The sequence below is a fragment of the Coregonus lavaretus genome (assembly GCF_964263955.1).
Source record: "Coregonus lavaretus genome assembly, chromosome: 37".
NCBI classification, from domain to species: Eukaryota; Metazoa; Chordata; class Actinopteri; order Salmoniformes; family Salmonidae; genus Coregonus; species Coregonus lavaretus.
Window position 1 is genome coordinate 14935936 of NC_140024.1, and position 18617 is coordinate 14954552.

Genomic DNA, 18617 nt, shown 5'->3' on the forward strand with positions numbered 1-18617 from the left:
AGCTCTCTTAGCCTATAGATCACATATTTCAAACAAATAATCTGAACTAAAAACTCCACACATATTTTGGTATTTCTGTGCATCCTTAACAATCCCAAAAATGGCACACGTTTTTCCCGCGAACCTGCACATCATCATCTTCTCTCTTTTGTGGCACCAATGTGAGGGTTTATTGCAATAGTCTAGTGTGTGGTGTGGGAATAATGACAAGTGAACCTGGGAACTTTAGTGTTCACATTGCCCTAAAAAAGGGAACCGGACAGTCGGAATTCTAGCGAACCGAACTCAGACCACCTTTCGAGATGGTCTTAGTTCGGTTCGCGTCGGGGACTCTTTTGAGGGGCCTGAGTTCCTTTGGAGTGTTCACACTGCACAAAAAATGTATTGAACTGCACTGAATTTCTTTTTTTGCTGAAAGGGACCAAGTGTGAAAACATCCTTAGGAGCTCTCAGTGCAAACCACACACACACACTAACCCTCTCCCCTCGATGGAAACATTTGTTTGATCTCATTAAGAGATTTCCTCATGGCTTTTGTCATTGCGGCAGGGATGAGGACCCCCTGTGTTGATCTTTAACACCCTGTGGTATTTACTGCACACACACACAAATGTTTTAGAAATGTTCAGAATCCATGAGGTTGAGTGTTTCTGTGTAATTTTGTTTATCCTGACACTCGTCCACATTGATCTTAGCGCGAGCACTGTTTATCAGGATGCAGCCAGGATCCTTCTGAACAAGACCGCACAAAGATCAGTGGTTCTCTCTGCAGCAACTTCCTCCCCTTTCCCTATCTTCTCTGATTTTGTCATCTCTCCTTTACGTCCCTAATCTCATTTGCAGGATCATCCATGTTGTTTTCTTGTGGCGGGGGGGGGGGGTATTTGTTCCTGAACATTGTGTGTTGTCTTTTGGGGGGGTTTCACACACAGTTTTGAGCTATAGTTTGTATCAGAGTTTGATTAATTTTATTTTTTTCATTTGGTCCGGTTGGTTTCACATTACCAAATGTCAAATGAACTAAAACTCCTAAACAAAACCATGTGTCCATGCAAGTAATTTGTTTATTGGACAAAAATGCGTTGTTTCGTGCGCTCCCGGGTGCGGATAGTGTTCAAACTAGTCCAACCGAACTAAGGGGGTTGTTTGAAATGGTTGTTTTAGGTTTCACTGGAACTGAAGAGTCTTTGTCTTACATTTCATAACTGTTTAATTTACATCTTTACACTGATGGTGCCTCAACGAGTCCTACGTTGTACAACTAAACACTTAGCTTTCTGTGTTACTACAGCAGAAACAGAGAACACCTGACTTCACTCAGTGGAGAGTAGACTAAGAATGGACCATTTAAAAAGGAAACGTTTCTGTATTATTCATGCTCTTCTAGCTGGAGTAGAAGGTAAACTGTCAACCTTTGTGGAACACATTTTAGTGGATTATTGTAGTAGTGAGAATTAAAAGAAGCATTTCCTTTCTCATGGACTGGACTGTGTTTGGCCTGAGAGAGACATCAGTCAAGCATGTTAAGTCAGTGGCGTGATAAAGACACTACCATGAATACTACTACTCCTCCTCCTCCTCCTCCTCCTCCTCCTCCTACCCTACTCATCACAGGGATGACAGAACAGAAGAAAAAAAATGGCACTTGAAAAAAACCATGAACCTATTTGTTATCTCTCTTCTTCCCTGTGCTCCGCTTTTACAGCAAGATGTGGAGAAGTTTACAGACATCGAGAAACTCTACCTCTACCTTAAGTTGCCTTCTGGTCCCAGCAACAGTGAAAAAAGGTAATTGATAATTATTGAATTTGATTGAACAGCGTTTGTTTTGTGTCATGTCTGCATGCATGCAGTTCCATGCCATATGCACATGACTTAGCCTAATGTTGATGATCTACCCCATTATCCATTAGCCTTGTAGCATAATATACAGTGCATTCGGAAAGTATTCAGACCCCTTGACTTTTTCCACATTTTGTTATGTTACAGCCTTATTCTAAAATTGATTACATTGATTAAAACAATCTACACACAATACCCCATAATGACAAAGCAAAAACAGGATTTTAGAAATGTTTGCTAATTTATTACAAATAAAAACGGAAATATAACATTTACATAAGTATTCAGTACTTTGTTGAAGCACCTTCGGCAGCGATTACAGCCTCGAGTCTTATTGGGTATGACGCTACAAGTTTGGCACACCTGTATTTGGGGAGTTTCTCCCATTCTTCTCTGCAGATCCTCTCAAACTCTGTCAGGTTGGATGGGGAGCGTCGCTGCACAGCTATTTTCAGGTCTCTCCAGAGATGTTCGATCGGGTTCAAGTCCGGGCTCTGGCTAGGCCACTCAAGGACATTTAGAGACTTTTCCCGCAGCCACTGCTACATTGTCTTGGCTGTGTGCTTAGGGTCGTTGTCCTGTTGGAAGGTAAACCTTCGCCCCAGTCTGAGGTCCTAAGCGCTCTGTAGCAGGTTTTCATCAAGGATCTCTCTGTACTTTGCTCCGTTCATCTTTCCCTCGAGTCTCCTAGTCCCTGCCGCTGAAAAACATCCCCACAGCATGATGCTGCCACCACCATTATTCACCGTAGGGATGGTGCCAGGTTTCCTTCAGATGTGACGCTTGGCATTCAGGCCAAAGAGTTCAATCTTGGTTTCATCAGACCAGAGAATCTTGTTTCTCATGGTCAGAGTCCTTTAGGTGCCTTTTTGGCAAACTCCAAGTGGGCTGTCATGTGCCTTTTACTGAGGAGTGGCTTCCGTCTGGCCACACTACCATAAAGCCCTGATTGGTGAAGTGCTGCAGAGATGGTTGTCCTTCTGGAAGGTTCTCCCATCTCCACAGAGGAACGCTGGAGCTCTGTCAGAGTGACCATCGGGTTCTTGGTCACCTCCCTGACCAAGGCCCTTCTCCCCTGATTGCTCAGTTTGGCCGGGCGGCCAGCTCTAGGAGAAGAGTCTTGGTGGTTGCAAACTTCTTCCATTTAAGAAGGATGGAAGCTGCTCTGCTCTTGGACCTTCAATGCTGCCTAAATGTTTTGGTACCCTTCCCCAGATCTGTGCCTTGACACAATCCTGTCTCTGAGCTCTACGGACAATTCCTTCGACCTCATGGCTTGGTTTTTGCTCTGACATGCACTGTCAACTGTGGGACCTTATATTGACAGGTGTGTGCCTGTCTATATATGAATTTACCACAGGTGGACTCCAATCAAGTTGTAGAAACATCTCAAGGATGATCAATGGAAACAGGATGCACCTGAGCTCAATGTCGAGTCTCATAGCAAAGGGGTCTGAATACTTATGTAAATAAGGTATTTATGTTTTTATTTTTAATACATTAGCAAACATTTCTAAAAATCTGTTTTCACTTTGTCATTATGGGGTATTGTGTGTAGATTGATGTTATTTAATTGATTTTAGAATAAGGCTATAACGTAACGAAATGTGGAAAAAGTCAAGGGGTCTGTATACTTTCCGACTGCACTGTGGATGTTCTGCACCCTATACCATCCCCACATCTATTACAATGGCTGTCAACCTTAGCTTTGACTGTTTTTATGTAAAACTCTGCTCATTATGTTAAACTCTCTCCCTTAGAGAGCAAATAAGCTTTGGCAGTTTCTTTAATCATTGCATTGATTGATTTGATATTAATTTCCCACATAGGACTACAACGTGTGTGTTCTGATTGAAAGTCCTTACTTAATAACTTGTTAATAACGTCTTTCCTCAACCCTTCACATTTTACCTTTTTGCAAAATATGTGTAAATGTATGTCTTGTATTCTCTCTCGTGTATATTTGATCTGTAACACACACACACACACACGCTTAATTCCAAATCGACCGAAGCCCCTACTCCCTAGGAATGTGTAGATCTAAAAGGATTGGATATGTATTAGGCCTAAGGAATACTGTTATAGCTTTACCTTGCCTTCTGATAGGCTAAGAGGAATTTCCCTATATTACTTGAACTTATCCAATCCTCTCACATCTACAAAAGTGTCCAGGGGCCCGGGAAGTGGCTTGAAGTTAGTTTAGGATCAGGTGACACACACTGCTCATTGATGTTGTCATTATCATACCTTGATTGAAAAGCAATGATCAATTCCTACTTGTTCTCCACATCTAATCCTCATCACCACCTCAACCCCCCAACACTGCACACGATGCCCATCAGGACTGAGAGAGGGTCTGCCAGTCCTGGAGAACTCTCATGGTACATAAACCTCTCTCACTTAAAACACAGAGACATGGGAGGGATTTGTGTTGGTTGGATTTGAAAAATGGGGCGGGAAAGGTAGATTAGGCAGTCATGTTTTTTTGTGATTGTACTGTAAATAACCTATTTTCTCCTGCTTTCTCTAGCAGTGATCAGAGCTCCATGTCATCAAGCCGCACTCAGCAGATGCACGCGTTCAACTGGATCCGCAATCACCTAGAGGAACACCCAGAAACCTCTCTGCCCAAACAGGAGGTCTATGACGAGTACAAGTGGGTATCTGACTGTGAGAAAGGGGACATAGGGAAGTGTGAAGCCAAGGGGACTTTGCCCAGCTCGGGTCATTTTCAAATCACTAGCACTGTTAAATACAAACAGAAAACACTGTCATCCTGTTTTGATGTTCTGGAAACGGACACCACACCAATTTAGAAACACTGTGTACAGCTATTTTAGGGTGTTTGGAATACCTGACAGGTTAAATTCCATACCAGGTGGAAATAGATGGATTTACTTTTGAATTTGATTTCCATGAACACTTGACTTCTAAGAGGTTTCACAAGAACAAGGTACACATTTGTATGGCCGTTTTATTTTATGACGTGAGATGCATGTTATGAAAGTACATAGCATTTGGCATTAAGCACTGTTACTAAAGAAATAATCCTTTACCGTACACTGCCAGCTATGAAGGATCTACATACTGCCAGCCAAAGCACCAATATAGATAGATGTAGAAAGCATGGGAAAAGATGTGCACCATGTGTTGGTAACACTAGAACGGAAAGTCTGAAACAGTCATTGAAATGCTATGTGACTGTTACGTAGCACACAGTTTGACGTCCTCATTCATTGCAAATGAAAGTACTAATAATGGTTCTGATTTCTTTGGGAACGTCTTCACCCAGATGTCACTGTTTTTATGTGACTCTTTATTTGATACTGTCTTTATTTGATATTTAACATTGTTTATTTGTTTTACTGAGATTTCCAATGCCTTGTTTGTCTGAACTTTACTTCCCCTGATGAACAAATGTTTACTCTCTGTTTGTCTGTCTGTCTGTTTCAGGAGCTATTGTGACAATCTCTGCTACCACCCACTGAGTGCGGCGGACTTTGGAAAGATCATGAAAAATGTATTTCCAAACATGAAGGCACGTCGACTTGGCATGAGAGGAAAATCAAAATATCCTTCATTGGAATGGTTTGTAGCGAACAATCTGGCCTCTCTGGACTCTGGTCGCAGAACATCTGTTGTCTCAGTTCATGGAGACTCTAAATATAGAACTGAAATGAAATTAAATAAAGCGGCCTCTGCCTGGAGAGCAGTAGAGTAGGACAGAGACACTTAGGGGAATCACTGTGTACTTGACCTTCAGGAAACAATTTGTGAAATGTCTTTTCAATGTCTTTTCCATGAGATCACGACTCTAGACTTGGCAAAGCTACAGTCTCCAATGAGATTAGTGTCCGTTAAATTAGTATAGTGACAAATGAGTTTATTCTTATTTTGTTGAGGTTGAGTTCAAAAAAATAATAGTATAATATACATTTACATTTTAGTCATTTAGCAGACGCTCTTATCCAGAGCAACTTAGTGAGTGCATACATTTTATATACTTATACTTACATATGCATGCACTTTTTATTTTCAATGCAGAGCCTTTCTGAAATAGACCTTGTTTTTATATGGCGGTTGCAATAGCAACTGAAACTCAATATGAGCGCCCAAGTCAAATCAGACCAAGTCAGAACATCTTGAGCTGTGGCTTGCTTAGTAATCTATATCTCTCTTTTAAAATGAACTATTTTCTGTTTCCAAATGTAATACACACTCTACGAAGGTACAAGTTAATTCAAGATCACACTCTTGGACCTATTTGTCTATATTTTATTATTTGTTTTGTGTGAGAGAAAGTGAGTCATTCATAACTGTGCTATAACTCTGAGTAGCTCTTTGCCTGGTTGCGTGAGACACCTCCTAAGTGTCTAAGTGTTCAGCAGGGAGCACCTGCTGTCACCCTCTCACACCAGCGTCTGATAAAAGGCTAGCTCTCACCACAAATCCATACCGCCTTATTTTGGGCAGTGGGGTTGGTCACAGCATGAAAGGTTGGAGGGGGAAGAGAAGGTTCAGTGGGAGTGAGAGAGGCCTGAGGGGCTAAGGGATTAGTAGTGGAGTGACTAGAAACTGATGCTGGCTGGGAGATAGCTGTTTTCAGCTTCGGGTGAGAAGGCTCTTCCTCAGATCCGTCTGTGGGTGACAACTGACCTTCTGCCCTGAGGCACGTTTCTTACCCTATCCTGTGGGGCAATCCCAGTCTCTCAGTGCTAGAATGGTCCCTGAAGCACTAATGCCCTGCTCTTTACAGACAAACAACCAACACATTTTAGCACATCCATAAATTAACTCTTAAATGTTTGACCTTTCAGTGTTTTTGACCTTAACCCCTGCTCACATACTGCTATAGTGGACTGAGGAAGAAAGCCTTTGTCCACATGCCATCTTTACCCAACCTGGAGTTACATAAAACAGGGGACGGGGTAAGTTATCTGTACGCCTTCCTCTCTCAAAGTCTTTACCATACTTAAATAGATTTTCAAGAAAATAAATAAATAAGCATGAAAGGTTTGCCTAACTGTAGTCCAACCATAACATAACTTTATGTAATGTAATGTGTTAAAGGACCACATTTTGAGGCTTCATATTGAACTGAAAATGATACAGGGATATATACGACTATAATTCCTAATACCTGTACATGTGTCTGTGTTGTGCTTCAGTGTGAGGTGCTGGAGCCCTCAGGTCAGCTGTGCAGTGCGGATGAGGAGGTGCGCTCTGCGGCCTGTGGCCTGGTGTGTGAGTGGGCCCAGAAGGTGCTGAGCCGCCAGTTTGATGCTGTGGAGGACCTGGCTCGCTTCCTCCTCAACAGCCACTACATCGGCACCAAATCTGTGGCAGCCCTCACGGTCATGACTGGTACACCAACAGGTGACAACACAGTACATTCAGAAAGTATTCAGACCCCTTGACTTTTTCCACATTTTGTTACGTTACAGCCTTATTTTGAAATGGATTAAACGTTCCCCCCCCCCCCTCATCAATCTACACACAATACCCCATAATGACAAGGCAAAAACAGGTTTTTAGACATTTTACAAATGTATTAAAAATAAAAAACGGATATCACATAAGTATTCAAACCCTTTACTTAGTACTTTGTTGAAGCACCTTTGGCAGCGATTACAGCCTCGAGTCTTCCTGGGTATGACTCTACAAGCTTGGCACACCTGTATTTGGGGAGTTTCTCCCATTCTTCTCTGCAGAGCCTCTCAAGCTCTGTCAGGTTGGATGGGGAGCGTCGCTGCAAAGCTATTTTCAGGTCTCTCCAGAGATGTTAGATCGGTTTCAAGTCCGGGCTCTGGCTGGGCCACTCAAGGACATTCAGAGACTTGTCCCGAAGCCACTCCTGCGTTGTCTTGACTGTGTGCTTAGGGTTGTTGTCCTGTTGGAAGGTGAACCTTCGCCCCAGTCTGAAGTCCTGAGCGCTCTGGAGCAGGTTTTCATCAAGGATCTCTCTGTACTTTGCTCCGTTCATCTTTCCCTCGATCCTGACTAGTCTCCCAGTCCCTGCCACTGATAAACATCCCCACAGCATGATGCTGCCACCACCATGATTCACCGTAAGGATGGTGCCAGTTTTCCTCCAGGCATGACGCTTGGCATTCAGGCCAAAGAGTTCAATCTTGGTTTCATCAGACCAGAGAATCTTGTTTCTCATGGTCTGAGTCCTTTAGGTGCCTTTTGGAAAACTCCAAGCGGGCTGTCATGTTCCTTTTACTGAGGAGTGGCTTCCGTCTGGCCACTCTACCATAAAGGCCTGATTGGTGGAGTGCTACAGAGATTGCTGTCCTTCTGGAAGGTTCTCTCATCTCCACAGAGGAACGCTGGAGCTCTTTCATTGACCGTCGGGTTCTTGGTCACCTCCCTGATCAAGGCCCTTCTCCCCCGATTGCTCAGTTTGGCTGGGCGGACAGCTCTAGGAAGAGTCTTGATGGTTCTAAACTTCTCCCCTTTAAGAATGATGGAGGCCACTGTGTTCTTGGGGACCTTCAATGCTGCAGACATTTTTTTAGTACCCTTCCCCAGATCTGTGTCTTGACACAATCCTGTCTCGGAGCTCTACGGACAATTCCTTCGACCTCATGGCTTGGTTTTTACTCTGACATGCACTGTCAACTGTGGGACCTTATATAGACAGGTGTGTGCCTTTCCAAATCACGTCCAATCAATTGAATTTCCCACAGGTGGACTCCAATCAAGTTGTAGAAACATCTCAAGGATGATCAATGGAAACAGGATGCACCTGAGCTCAATTTCGAGTCTCATAGCAAAGGGTCTGAATACTTATGTAAATAAGGTATTTCTGTTTTTAAATTTTTAATACATTTGCAAAACCTGTTTTTGCTTTGTCATTATGTGTAGATTGATAAGGGAAAAAAATGAATTTAATCCATTTTAGAATAAGGCTGTAACAAAATGTTGAAAAAGTCAAGGTGTCTGAATACTGTCCGAATGCACTGTATGTGTTGATAGTCAAACTTCAGTCTCATGTATGATGAACAGTGAAAGGTTTCCATCTAGTGGCAGATTCTTCTCAATGACCTGCTATAGTGCATTTACATACCACCTCCTGTCAGTCCCTAAAAGCCATCACACTAGGCATAGACGTCAATTCAACATCTATTCCACATTGGTTCATCGTCATTTCATTGAAATGATGTGAAAACAATGTTTATTCAAGCAGTGTGTGCCCAGTGGGATTGTTATGCTTTCTGCAAAATAGAAGCTGCTCTGCCTAGGAGGACCATGGCAATTTGTTTACCCAAAACATGTGTTAACCTGTTTCTGTATTCCTCTGTCTCCTCCTTTTAGGAGTTAAAACGCCGCTGCCATTCTCAGCATTCGCCCCCACAGCTGAAGCCCACTCCTTCCAGCCCCAGGTGAAGACCCTGCCCTCTCCCTCCATCGATGCCAAGCAGCAGCTCCAGCGGAAGATCCAGAAGAAGCAGCAGGAGCAGATGCTGCACTCCCCCCTCCCCGGAGAGGCTCAGGCCAGGCGGGCTGACGGGGGCACGCCTGGGGTTGGCTCCATTACCTGTAGAAGCCCAGCCCTGCTCTCCCCACATCCCACCATTGGCATTGTGGTAGCTGCAGTCCCCAGCCCCATCACGGTAAGCTAAGCTTGTATTCTACTTCTGTGTTTGTCTAAGCTTACTGTATATATCCCACTGTCTTTGCAATGTTCCTGTTACTCGTCTATACAAGCGATAACTTTGTGTTGCCTATATCACATGTGCAACAGAAGCTATTCATAACTTTTACATCTTGATAATACTTTTTTGTGTCTTGTTTTGCTTTGCTGTATATGCAGGTACAGAGGAGCAGGCAGCTGATGTCCCCCAGTCCTGTGGGAACATCAGAGGGCAAGATTCTGCCTGTCAACTTCCAGGTGGTGACCCAGTCAATGCAGCCTGTCAAGTGTCCCAAGACCCCTCAGAACATCTCAGCCAGCCCTGTCGGGGACCGCTCTGCCCGACACCGCTATGCCCAGATCCTGCCTAAACCCTCAGCTACCAGCGCCATCACCCTGCGCTCGCCCCCCACCCTGCTCATCACCAACAGCCCCATCAAGACGGTGATGCAGCCCACGCCCCACGTCACCTCTGTCAACGTGGTCAAGATGACCACCATATCCCTGGCTCCCAACTGCAGCACTACAACCACCCTAACCAACACCACCTTACAGCCTGCCTCTGCTGGCATGGGCAGCACTGTGGCCCTGGAGGAGAGCAGGCCCAGCCCACGGGCCAGGAGTGGCTCTGCAGCCCCCATCCTGTCCCCCTTAGCCAGGTCAGGCCGGGCCACCACCACCCCTACCATCGACATCAAGATGATGGAGGGTGAAGCCATAAGTGAGGGCAGCCCGGCCCTGGTTGCTAGCCGGCTTACTATGACTGAGGAAGCTGCAGGGGGCCAGAGGGCTGGAGGGGCTGTACCAAGGGCTGCCAGTGTGCCCACACCTCACACTAAAGGCTCCCTGGGACTGGAGGCAATGGCTGGAACCAAATGCAACGGAAAGTCCTCTTTGAGCAACAACACTGTGGCAGCTACAGCTGGTAGCAATAACACCAATAACGAAAGCACTTTGTATTTGACGGTCTCCAATCAGAATACCAGCACCACTCTGTCACCCAATGGCGGCACTGTTGCTACATCACTCATCGCCTCCAAGAGCCCCAGGAAGCGCCCAGGCGTCGGCCCAGAGTCTTATCCCACGCCTGTCAAAAGGGTCTTCATCTCCCAGCAGCCTGTTGGGGGCTCCGATGGTTACAGACATGGGATTGGTGCAGGAGTGAAGAAACTCCCCAGGGCAGGAACCCCGGTCAGACCTGAAAGTGCACCAGCCATCGGCAAAGTTACTGTGAAACTGAACTCCACTGTCCCAACTCGAATCTTGTCACTCTCTGATTCCCCCATCGGAACCAGAGGCTTCCAGACTGTTGTCAAACCACAGAGCTCCGTGCAGAGAAGAGACACTCCGACCACCATGGACACTAGCAGCATCAGCAACGTTAGTGCCCCAGTTGGTCATGCACGAATTCAGCACCAGCAGCACATGACGGGTAACATGCAAGCCATGCCCAACAACTCTGCCCTACTGGAGCAGTCTGCTGTGAGTGACCTGAGGAACACCATGTGGGCTGGGGACCAGCTGGAGGGAGGTAAGCAACAGCAGCAGGCCTACGCCCAGCAGATCACAGAGCACAAGCAGGCATCCACCCCGATCATGGAGCCCATGGCCATGATGGGCCAGGCCCCAGCCTCTAGCCAGGTCTCCATGCAGACAGACATGGACTACTTCCACTTCAATGATGACGATATGACCCAGGACAGCATTGTGGAGGAGCTGGTGCAGATGGAGGAGCAGATGAAGCTCAACAGCAGTCTGCAGGCCTTCGGAGCTGACGTGACGCTGCAAGGCCATCAGTCTATAATGCAGGGCAACATGATGTCGTCCAACCAGACAGTGACCTCTTACTACCAATCAGTACACAGCAGCACCACCCCCATCCACACCCCCACCCCTACCCCAACTCCCACATCCACCTCTGAGATGATGGGAGGAGGCCAGGGCCTGACCAGGGAGAGCCCCTGCTCCCGCATAGCCCCCACCACCCCGGTGGACAGTGCCCTGGGGAGCAGCCGACACACCCCCATCGGCACTCCACACTCCAACTGCAGCGGCAGCGTGCCCCCCAGCCCTGTGGAGTGCAGGAACCCCTTTGCCTTCACGCCCATTAACTCCAGCATTACAGGCTACCACGACGGCAGCCTCGTCTCAAGCAGCCCCGTCAAGCCCATGCAGAGGCCCATGGCTACTCACCCAGACAAGGCCAAACTGGAGTGGATGAACAATGGTTACAACAACAGCGGGGGGAACTCCATCAACGGCATCAGTATCCTCCCCAGCTATCAGGACCTGGTCGACGACCACTTCCGAAAGCCCCATGCCTTCGCCATCCCTGGCCAGTCCTATCAGTCTCAGACGAGGCACCATGATGGACACTACGGCCGTCTGACACCCATCTCTCCGGTGCAGCAGCAGCAGGCAGCCACTATGGCCAACCTGAACAAGCAGGAGGGCTTTGCTGTGCCCGCCCCTCTGGACAACAAGGCCACCAGCACATCCTCAGCAGGCGGGACCTTCCGCTGTCGTAGTGTGAGCCCTGCCGTGCGCCAGCGAAACCTGAGTGGCAACCACGGCCTGCAGAACATCCCCCGAACAGTGGTGTCCCCCTTCACCTCCCCTGTGACCCCCGAGATGATCAACATCATCGCCAACAGCCATGGGGACGTTAGTGTCAGCAGCATGGCACAGAGGAGCCAGTCTGTGCCTGTCAACGTGATGATGCAGATGGAGGTGCTGCCCATGCAGGGCCAGAACAACAGCAAAAAGATCACCAACGTGCTCCTGAGCAAGATGGACGGGGACAGTGACGACGCGGTGCGGGGCCTTGGCATCAACAACCTGCCGTCCAACTACACAGCCCGCATGAACCTCACCCAGATCTTGGAGACCACGCCCAGCTTCCCCAGCAGTGCCAACCACCAGACTTCCAATGCTCAGAATGCGTACGAATTTCAGAAGCCCGGTTACCTCATGAAGAACTCAAGGAACGAACAGATGATTCTCTCAGCAGGTGACAGCCAAGCACAATCAGCTCCTGGAGAACAGCAGCAGCTACAAGAGCAGCAGCAGCAGAGCCAGCCTATGCTGCTGGCCCAGAACCTTCAGCAGCAACAACAACAACAGCAGCAGCAGAGCCAGCCTATGCTGCTGGCCCAGAACCTTCAGCAGCAACAACAACAACAGCAGCAGCAGAGCCAGCCTATGCTGCTGGCCCAGAACCTTCAGCAGCAACAACAACAACAGCAGCAGCAGAGCCAGCCTATGCTGCTGGCCCAGAACCTTCAGCAGCAACAACAACAACAGCAGCAGCAGAGCCAGCCTATGCTGCTGGCCCAGAACCTTCAGCAGCAGCAGCAGCAACAACAGCAGCAGCAGCAACAACGGCAGCAGCTAGATTTCAGCACCACCGTTAAAGACCTCTTAGCGGACGGCAGCCTTACTCCTGGCAATCAGCTCGTGGGACAGGTGTCAGAACTCAACGCTGTGGGGTCTGATTTTCGACTGACCTCTGACCTTTCCAGTAGCATCAATGACCTGAACAATTTGGACACAAACCTTCTGTTTGACCCCAATCAGCAGCAGGGACAATATGAAGACTCTACACTGGAGGAACTGAAGAATGATCCGCTGTTCCAGCAGATTTGCGGCGAGACTGCGAATTCCAATGGATTTGATTGGCTGGAAAGTAAAGACCAGCCCACAGTCGGGTTAATGGGTTAATATGGGCTTTGCTTTTATTTCATGAGGGTGAAATTGTTTATACGTATTGTTTTTTTAAAACCTTCTTTGTAATTATTCACATGGACATTGTATAGCACACTGCAACACTCTGGATACAATGACTTTTGTCCAGTCTAAGTGCCAGGCTGAACAGATATTATCACTCTTACAAATATGCTGGTTTTCTCTCTCACAGCTCATCGCTGGTGCTGACTCATCCATTTCTCCCTCTTCAGACATCATAAAGTCATTCAAGAGCATTTAAATCAAGACAGTAGAAGAACAAGTATTTGTACCTTTTCAGAAGGACACATAGAGGATATAAAGAGATGAAGAGATCTCTTAAAGACTGTATCAGTTTTGGTTCAGGAGCTGTTGACTAAATGGAGAGGTTTGGCAAATAATTGGCAACTGTTCCTCCCTCTGTAAATTGTTTTACTTCCATGGAAGTAGATCTGAAGATAGACTTTATCAGACAAATCATTTGGAACTGCTTTAGAAGCATACTGTTGTGCAAGAATGTTAAATGGGGTGTATGCTCACCTAATATGCCCCTGTACATCTCAATTAAGAGTTGAGATACCTAGGCTATTGTATGTACAGTACATGACCTTGAGAGGGCATTTGCAGTAGCATGCACTAGTACTAATGTTTCTCATTGCCATTTCAAGTCTCCTTAAGGATTGCAGGTGCTTCCAGGTGCAAGACAAAAATATACCAAAATCAATCAATGGTTTAAAAATTATGATAATGCCCTTTTTAGTGTAAAAGCTGTTTGAAAAGACCGCCTGAAATTTCAGCCTGTTTTGGTGGGATGGAGTTTTGGCCTGGCTGGTGACATCACCAGCACATTAGTTACAATCACAGTAAGGTAGTTCATTTTTACCCAGAAATAAATTATGATATTGAGATAAAAACGGCTGCGTTGGACCTTTTAACATTTAATTGTTTGCAATGATATTGAGGCAAACTAGTTCCATTCTCTCAGAATTTGAATTTTTAGTAGTAGGAAAAAGGCAGCAGTTTGAAAAAGAATGTGTGACTACAGAATATTATTCAAACTATAGATTTAAAGCTCAAGATATACTATCTGTATACTAAACTTGTCAGAAGATGTCTGATTGTCAATTTTGCTGAAACGTTATGCAAACTTTACAAATAAGATATTGACCACTCAAATTCAAGTGTGCATGGTACCAAAAATTTAGGCTAGGAAATCGAAATTTGAAATTGATTGATATTACTATGGCTTTTCGCCTTTTCAAATGTCCTCTCAAGTCCCAGTAGTTAATGCACTTTTGAGTACAGTGAAACTGTGAGAGCAGGTAGCTGAGGAACAACAGATGTTATCTGTTAGTTGTCATTTTCCAGGCTTGCTTCAGACATGATATTTTGCCCTGAATGCTGACATTCTTACTGTAGTTGAGCTCCCCAGTCCTTAGTGTCAAAAGGAAAGGAAAATTATTGCTTTGTTTGGAATAGTATGTGTTTATAAGACTTAAAACAATCATAATAGAGACCTGTAATGGGGATAGCTTGCACTTTTGTGTCTGCAGAACTAAAGGAAATGGGCTTTAAGATGGAGCTCAAAGGACAGTTAAATATTGTATTAAACAGTATGTAATACAGAAGATTACCTTTCTCACCTCTATCAAGCTTTTTAAGACTTGTGTAGGGCATTGGTGGTTTTTTATTTATTTAACTTTGACTATTTGGCAGGTATCATTTTAATTAACAAAAATATATTGATTTAAGCAAGGAAGTGAAGGAATATATTAATAGGAATTTAACCTTATGACACCCCTATACCAAAGTGTATTGACTGGAGGAGACCCTGCCCTGTTTCAGTCGTGTATCTATTTGGGGAAAAATGACTTTATCCTGGTTCTGATTTATTTTAAAACTATGCATTTTTTTACTTCTCAAAGCGGCTGCTACTGTCAAAGTAGGTTACTGCAGGTTTATGTAAATGTATGTAGTTTTTCCCTTCTCTTTTTAGTTGTTTCATATGTGTTACATGCATTCAGTTAACAATGTGATGGATATTAAGTAATTTAGATTAAATTAAATCTGATAGTTTTCCTTCTATGGTAAATCCAAAAAGTTTCTCCCAAGGATTTGGAAAAAAATATTATGCCATTGGATATTCAAAGTCATTCCTATAAAAAGGCACTAAAGTGCATAATTGACTGTCATACATTGAAAGCTATTCCCCTTACATTAATCTAGATCCAGTAGAAAATATAATATTTGAAGGAATACGGTAATACAGAATTACAAAAACATTTGTATAAATTGTAATTTTCTTCCCCATGAATAATGTTCTTGTTGAGTTCATTAATGCACTGCGTTTTATTCTAACAGTGAAGGGACGTGTTTCACCTGGAGACATAAAATGGCATTTAGTGGTAAAGTACGGGTCATCTACTACAGGTTTAAATAGCTTATTGTATAGTGAAGAACAGTGTGTGAATAAGGCATGCAACATATGAAGGGAATAGTGAATTTGCCAGATCCTGTGGTGGTTATGGACTTTTAATCTTCTGAGCCTTATATCCATACCAAAGAAACTAATTAGTGAGAGAAAAAAAAACATTAAATAGGATTTTTTTTAGAAGAACCCACAAATTCCCAGTCTTTTGCCTATTTGCCTGACAAAAGTCAAATACATTTTATATGGCCATTTGGAATTGTCCTTCTTTCAGGTGGGATGGTTGAAACTAATATGAGGAAATGTTGAAACTGACAACTGATCTGTAGCACTGGAAAACATGCTGAAAACCACACTACTGTTCTGGTTTATAAAAACCAATGTAGCAGGACAATATTGGGGTTAATTCAGTTGACTGTTGTAAGTGTTCCTCTCCTTTTTAACCCCAGTTTGTAAATATCAAAGCTCTGACACTGTATTGTTATAATCTAAACTGGTTCTGTGCACCTGCACCCTCTGAAATGCTATATTGGTGATTTTGGATCAGGAGCCAGCTAAACTGTGCTTGTGTGTTTGGCCGCTGGCGCCCTTTCTTGTACAGATAAGGCCGTTTTTTTCTTAGCTTGGTGTTTGTATTTTGTTTGCTTCCTGAGATTTATATTGGTCTGCTTTTTGCTTCGAGTGAGAAAATAGCATGGGTATTTAAAAAAAGTATTATATATTAGCAGGTTGCATAGCTATCTTTCTCTGACAAATTTTGTGTCCAGAACATTGCAATGGACACCGGAATGTCATGGTTAAATTTTCAACAAGCTTTGAAGGTTCATGTTATTGCACTAAACGTTTAATGAACCAAGGCTTTGGCACCTCTTTTAGGACATGCATCAATTGAAGCCTCCTAAATATTTTTTTTAAAGCTTAACTAAGTGAAAAAATAATTTAGAGAAGTGTCAATCAAGAAATATGAGAACGCTAATTGTCTTGTGTAGCAATGTACATTAATCTCAATGAGATAGTTTTTACTTCATTCTCATACATGAGAATATAAAACTCAATTTAAAGAAACATTTTAAAAGAAAATATTCTGAAATAAATCTTTCACCATGTTAATAAATGATATGTGTGCATGTTTGTAGAATTCTATTGTACAGAGTATTTGTAACCACTTTGCTGTAATTCAGGATTGGTCCTGTCAATCGGAACAGAAAGGTATAGCGACTCACAAGTTACTTGCATTGTTTGATGTTTACTAATTCAGATCCATATTTGTTCTGTATGTTCAGGTTTTGAATCCGTTCTGTTTATCTGGATGTTTTTACTTTTTTTTATGTATCTGTGAAAAGTTTTTTTCAGAAACCATTGAAAATAAGCACTGATGTTTGTACTTAAATGAAGACAAACCCTGTCTGTTCTTTAAGTGCACAGGGGCAGCTGAGTCCTGTGCTGTACCTTTCACAGACCTGGTATAAAGTCCCTTTAACCCTCTTCTTCATCTATACCTGTAGAAAACCCTATGCCGTGTTGTTGTCTAGTGTACAGCAGACCGTACAGTAATTTGATAAAGTTGCTATAGCATTTCAGCAAAGTTTCTTCTTTCTTTTTTAATTGAAAGTGCTCACTGATGTTGAGATTTTTTTTTAAGGGTTTTAAAAACCAATAAACTTTTTTTTAAGTACTTGAATATCTTGGTTTCAATCGTTGTTTTTCCCCCCTCTACATGCATTGTCATTCCCTTCACTCTGCTAGAATCTTCTGGTTTGGTCCCACAAAGGTTTCATCCCCAGAGCTGACGAAATATTTACTTTACTGTTAATCACACTTTTGGTATTCATTGTCATTTTCCTCACCATAGCTTATTACGTTATTCAATATGAAGCTAAAAAGATATGGTGTGCCAAACAACACATTCCATAGATCCTGTATCTATTCTAGTTGATTAAGTCACATGAGTGTGGAAGACTATGGTTTGAACTGATTTTCTCGAATCCTGTTCCATAGGGGTTATAGAAAATGTTGCAGTACCACAAAATGAATGGAACCCCACTTGTGGGAAGTGTATTCCCTATTCCCAATTATGGTTTTTGTACATTTTAGCATTTTAGATGTGAATGTGGTGGTGATGTTCCAGAGAGTGGCTAATCTGTAAACAGTCTGATGCAGGTCATGATAGGGAAACGATGGCCATTTGGCATCACTCGCACCATCTGTCTGATAGATTTCAAGCCTCTGCTGATGAGTTGGCTAGTAGAAGAGCAGGAAAAAATGTCTGCTTCTAGTCTTTGTAAACTGTTTATTGCCCCTATGCTAAGTTATATACACTGAGTGTACAAAACATGAGACTGACCAGGTGAATCCAGGTGAAAGCTATGATCCCTTATTGATGTCACTTGTTAAATCCACTTAAATCAGTGTAGATGAAGGGGAGGAGACAGGTTAAAGAAGGATTTTTAAGCCTTGAGACAATTGAGACGGATTGTGTATGTGTGCCATTCAGAGGGTGAATCGGCAAGACAAAATATTTAAGTGCCTTTGAACGGGGTATGGTAGTAGGTTACAGGCGCACCGGTTTGAGTGTGTCAAGAACTGCAACGCTGCTGGGTTTTTTTCCCAGTCATCAGTTTCCCGTGTGTGTCAAGAATGGTCCACCACCCAAAGGACATCCAGCCAACTTCACACAACTGTGGGAAGCATTGGAGACAACATGGGCCAGCATCCCTGTAGAATGCTTTGGACACCTTGTAGAGTCCATGCCCTGACGAATTGAGGCTGTCCTGAGGGCAAAAGGGGGTGCAACTCAATATTAGGAAGGTGTTCCTAATGTTTTGTACACTCAGTGTAGTTATGTTGTAAAAATGACGAGAGGAGAGATTACCATTTGGCTTAAAGAGTTTGTCTGCAAAAACATGCTCCAAATTAGAATGGTCCGCTGGTGAGAATGTTCCATTACGTAATGAACCAACTTGAACAGACTACTGTGCAACAGCA

General features: G+C 44.0%; 1 protein-coding gene across 4 annotated transcripts in view; it reads left to right on the plus strand.

Moving 5' to 3' along the window:
• The window catches only part of LOC311111662 (DNA-binding protein RFX7-like), a 40208-nt gene extending 22895 nt beyond the window's left edge, over positions 1 to 17313 (plus strand). Inside the window, exons 3-10 of one of the 4 annotated variants that reach the window (XM_084154447.1) lie at positions 1706 to 1788; positions 4185 to 4223; positions 4373 to 4498; positions 5296 to 5412; positions 6686 to 6770; positions 7011 to 7218; positions 9163 to 9461; positions 9662 to 17313. In XM_084154447.1, coding sequence (XP_084010573.1) covers positions 1706 to 1788; positions 4185 to 4223; positions 4373 to 4498; positions 5296 to 5412; positions 6686 to 6770; positions 7011 to 7218; positions 9163 to 9461; positions 9662 to 13201 — 4497 coding nt within the window. In that variant the 3' untranslated portion in view covers positions 13202 to 17313. Of the gene's footprint in view, positions 1 to 1705; positions 1789 to 4184; positions 4224 to 4372; positions 4499 to 4720; positions 4796 to 5295; positions 5413 to 6685; positions 6771 to 7010; positions 7219 to 9162; positions 9462 to 9661 lie in introns of those variants that run through there. The other 3 variants (XM_084154448.1, XM_084154449.1, XM_084154450.1) reach the window with 3 other exon arrangements.
• The last annotated feature ends 1304 nt before the right edge of the window (positions 17314 to 18617 follow it).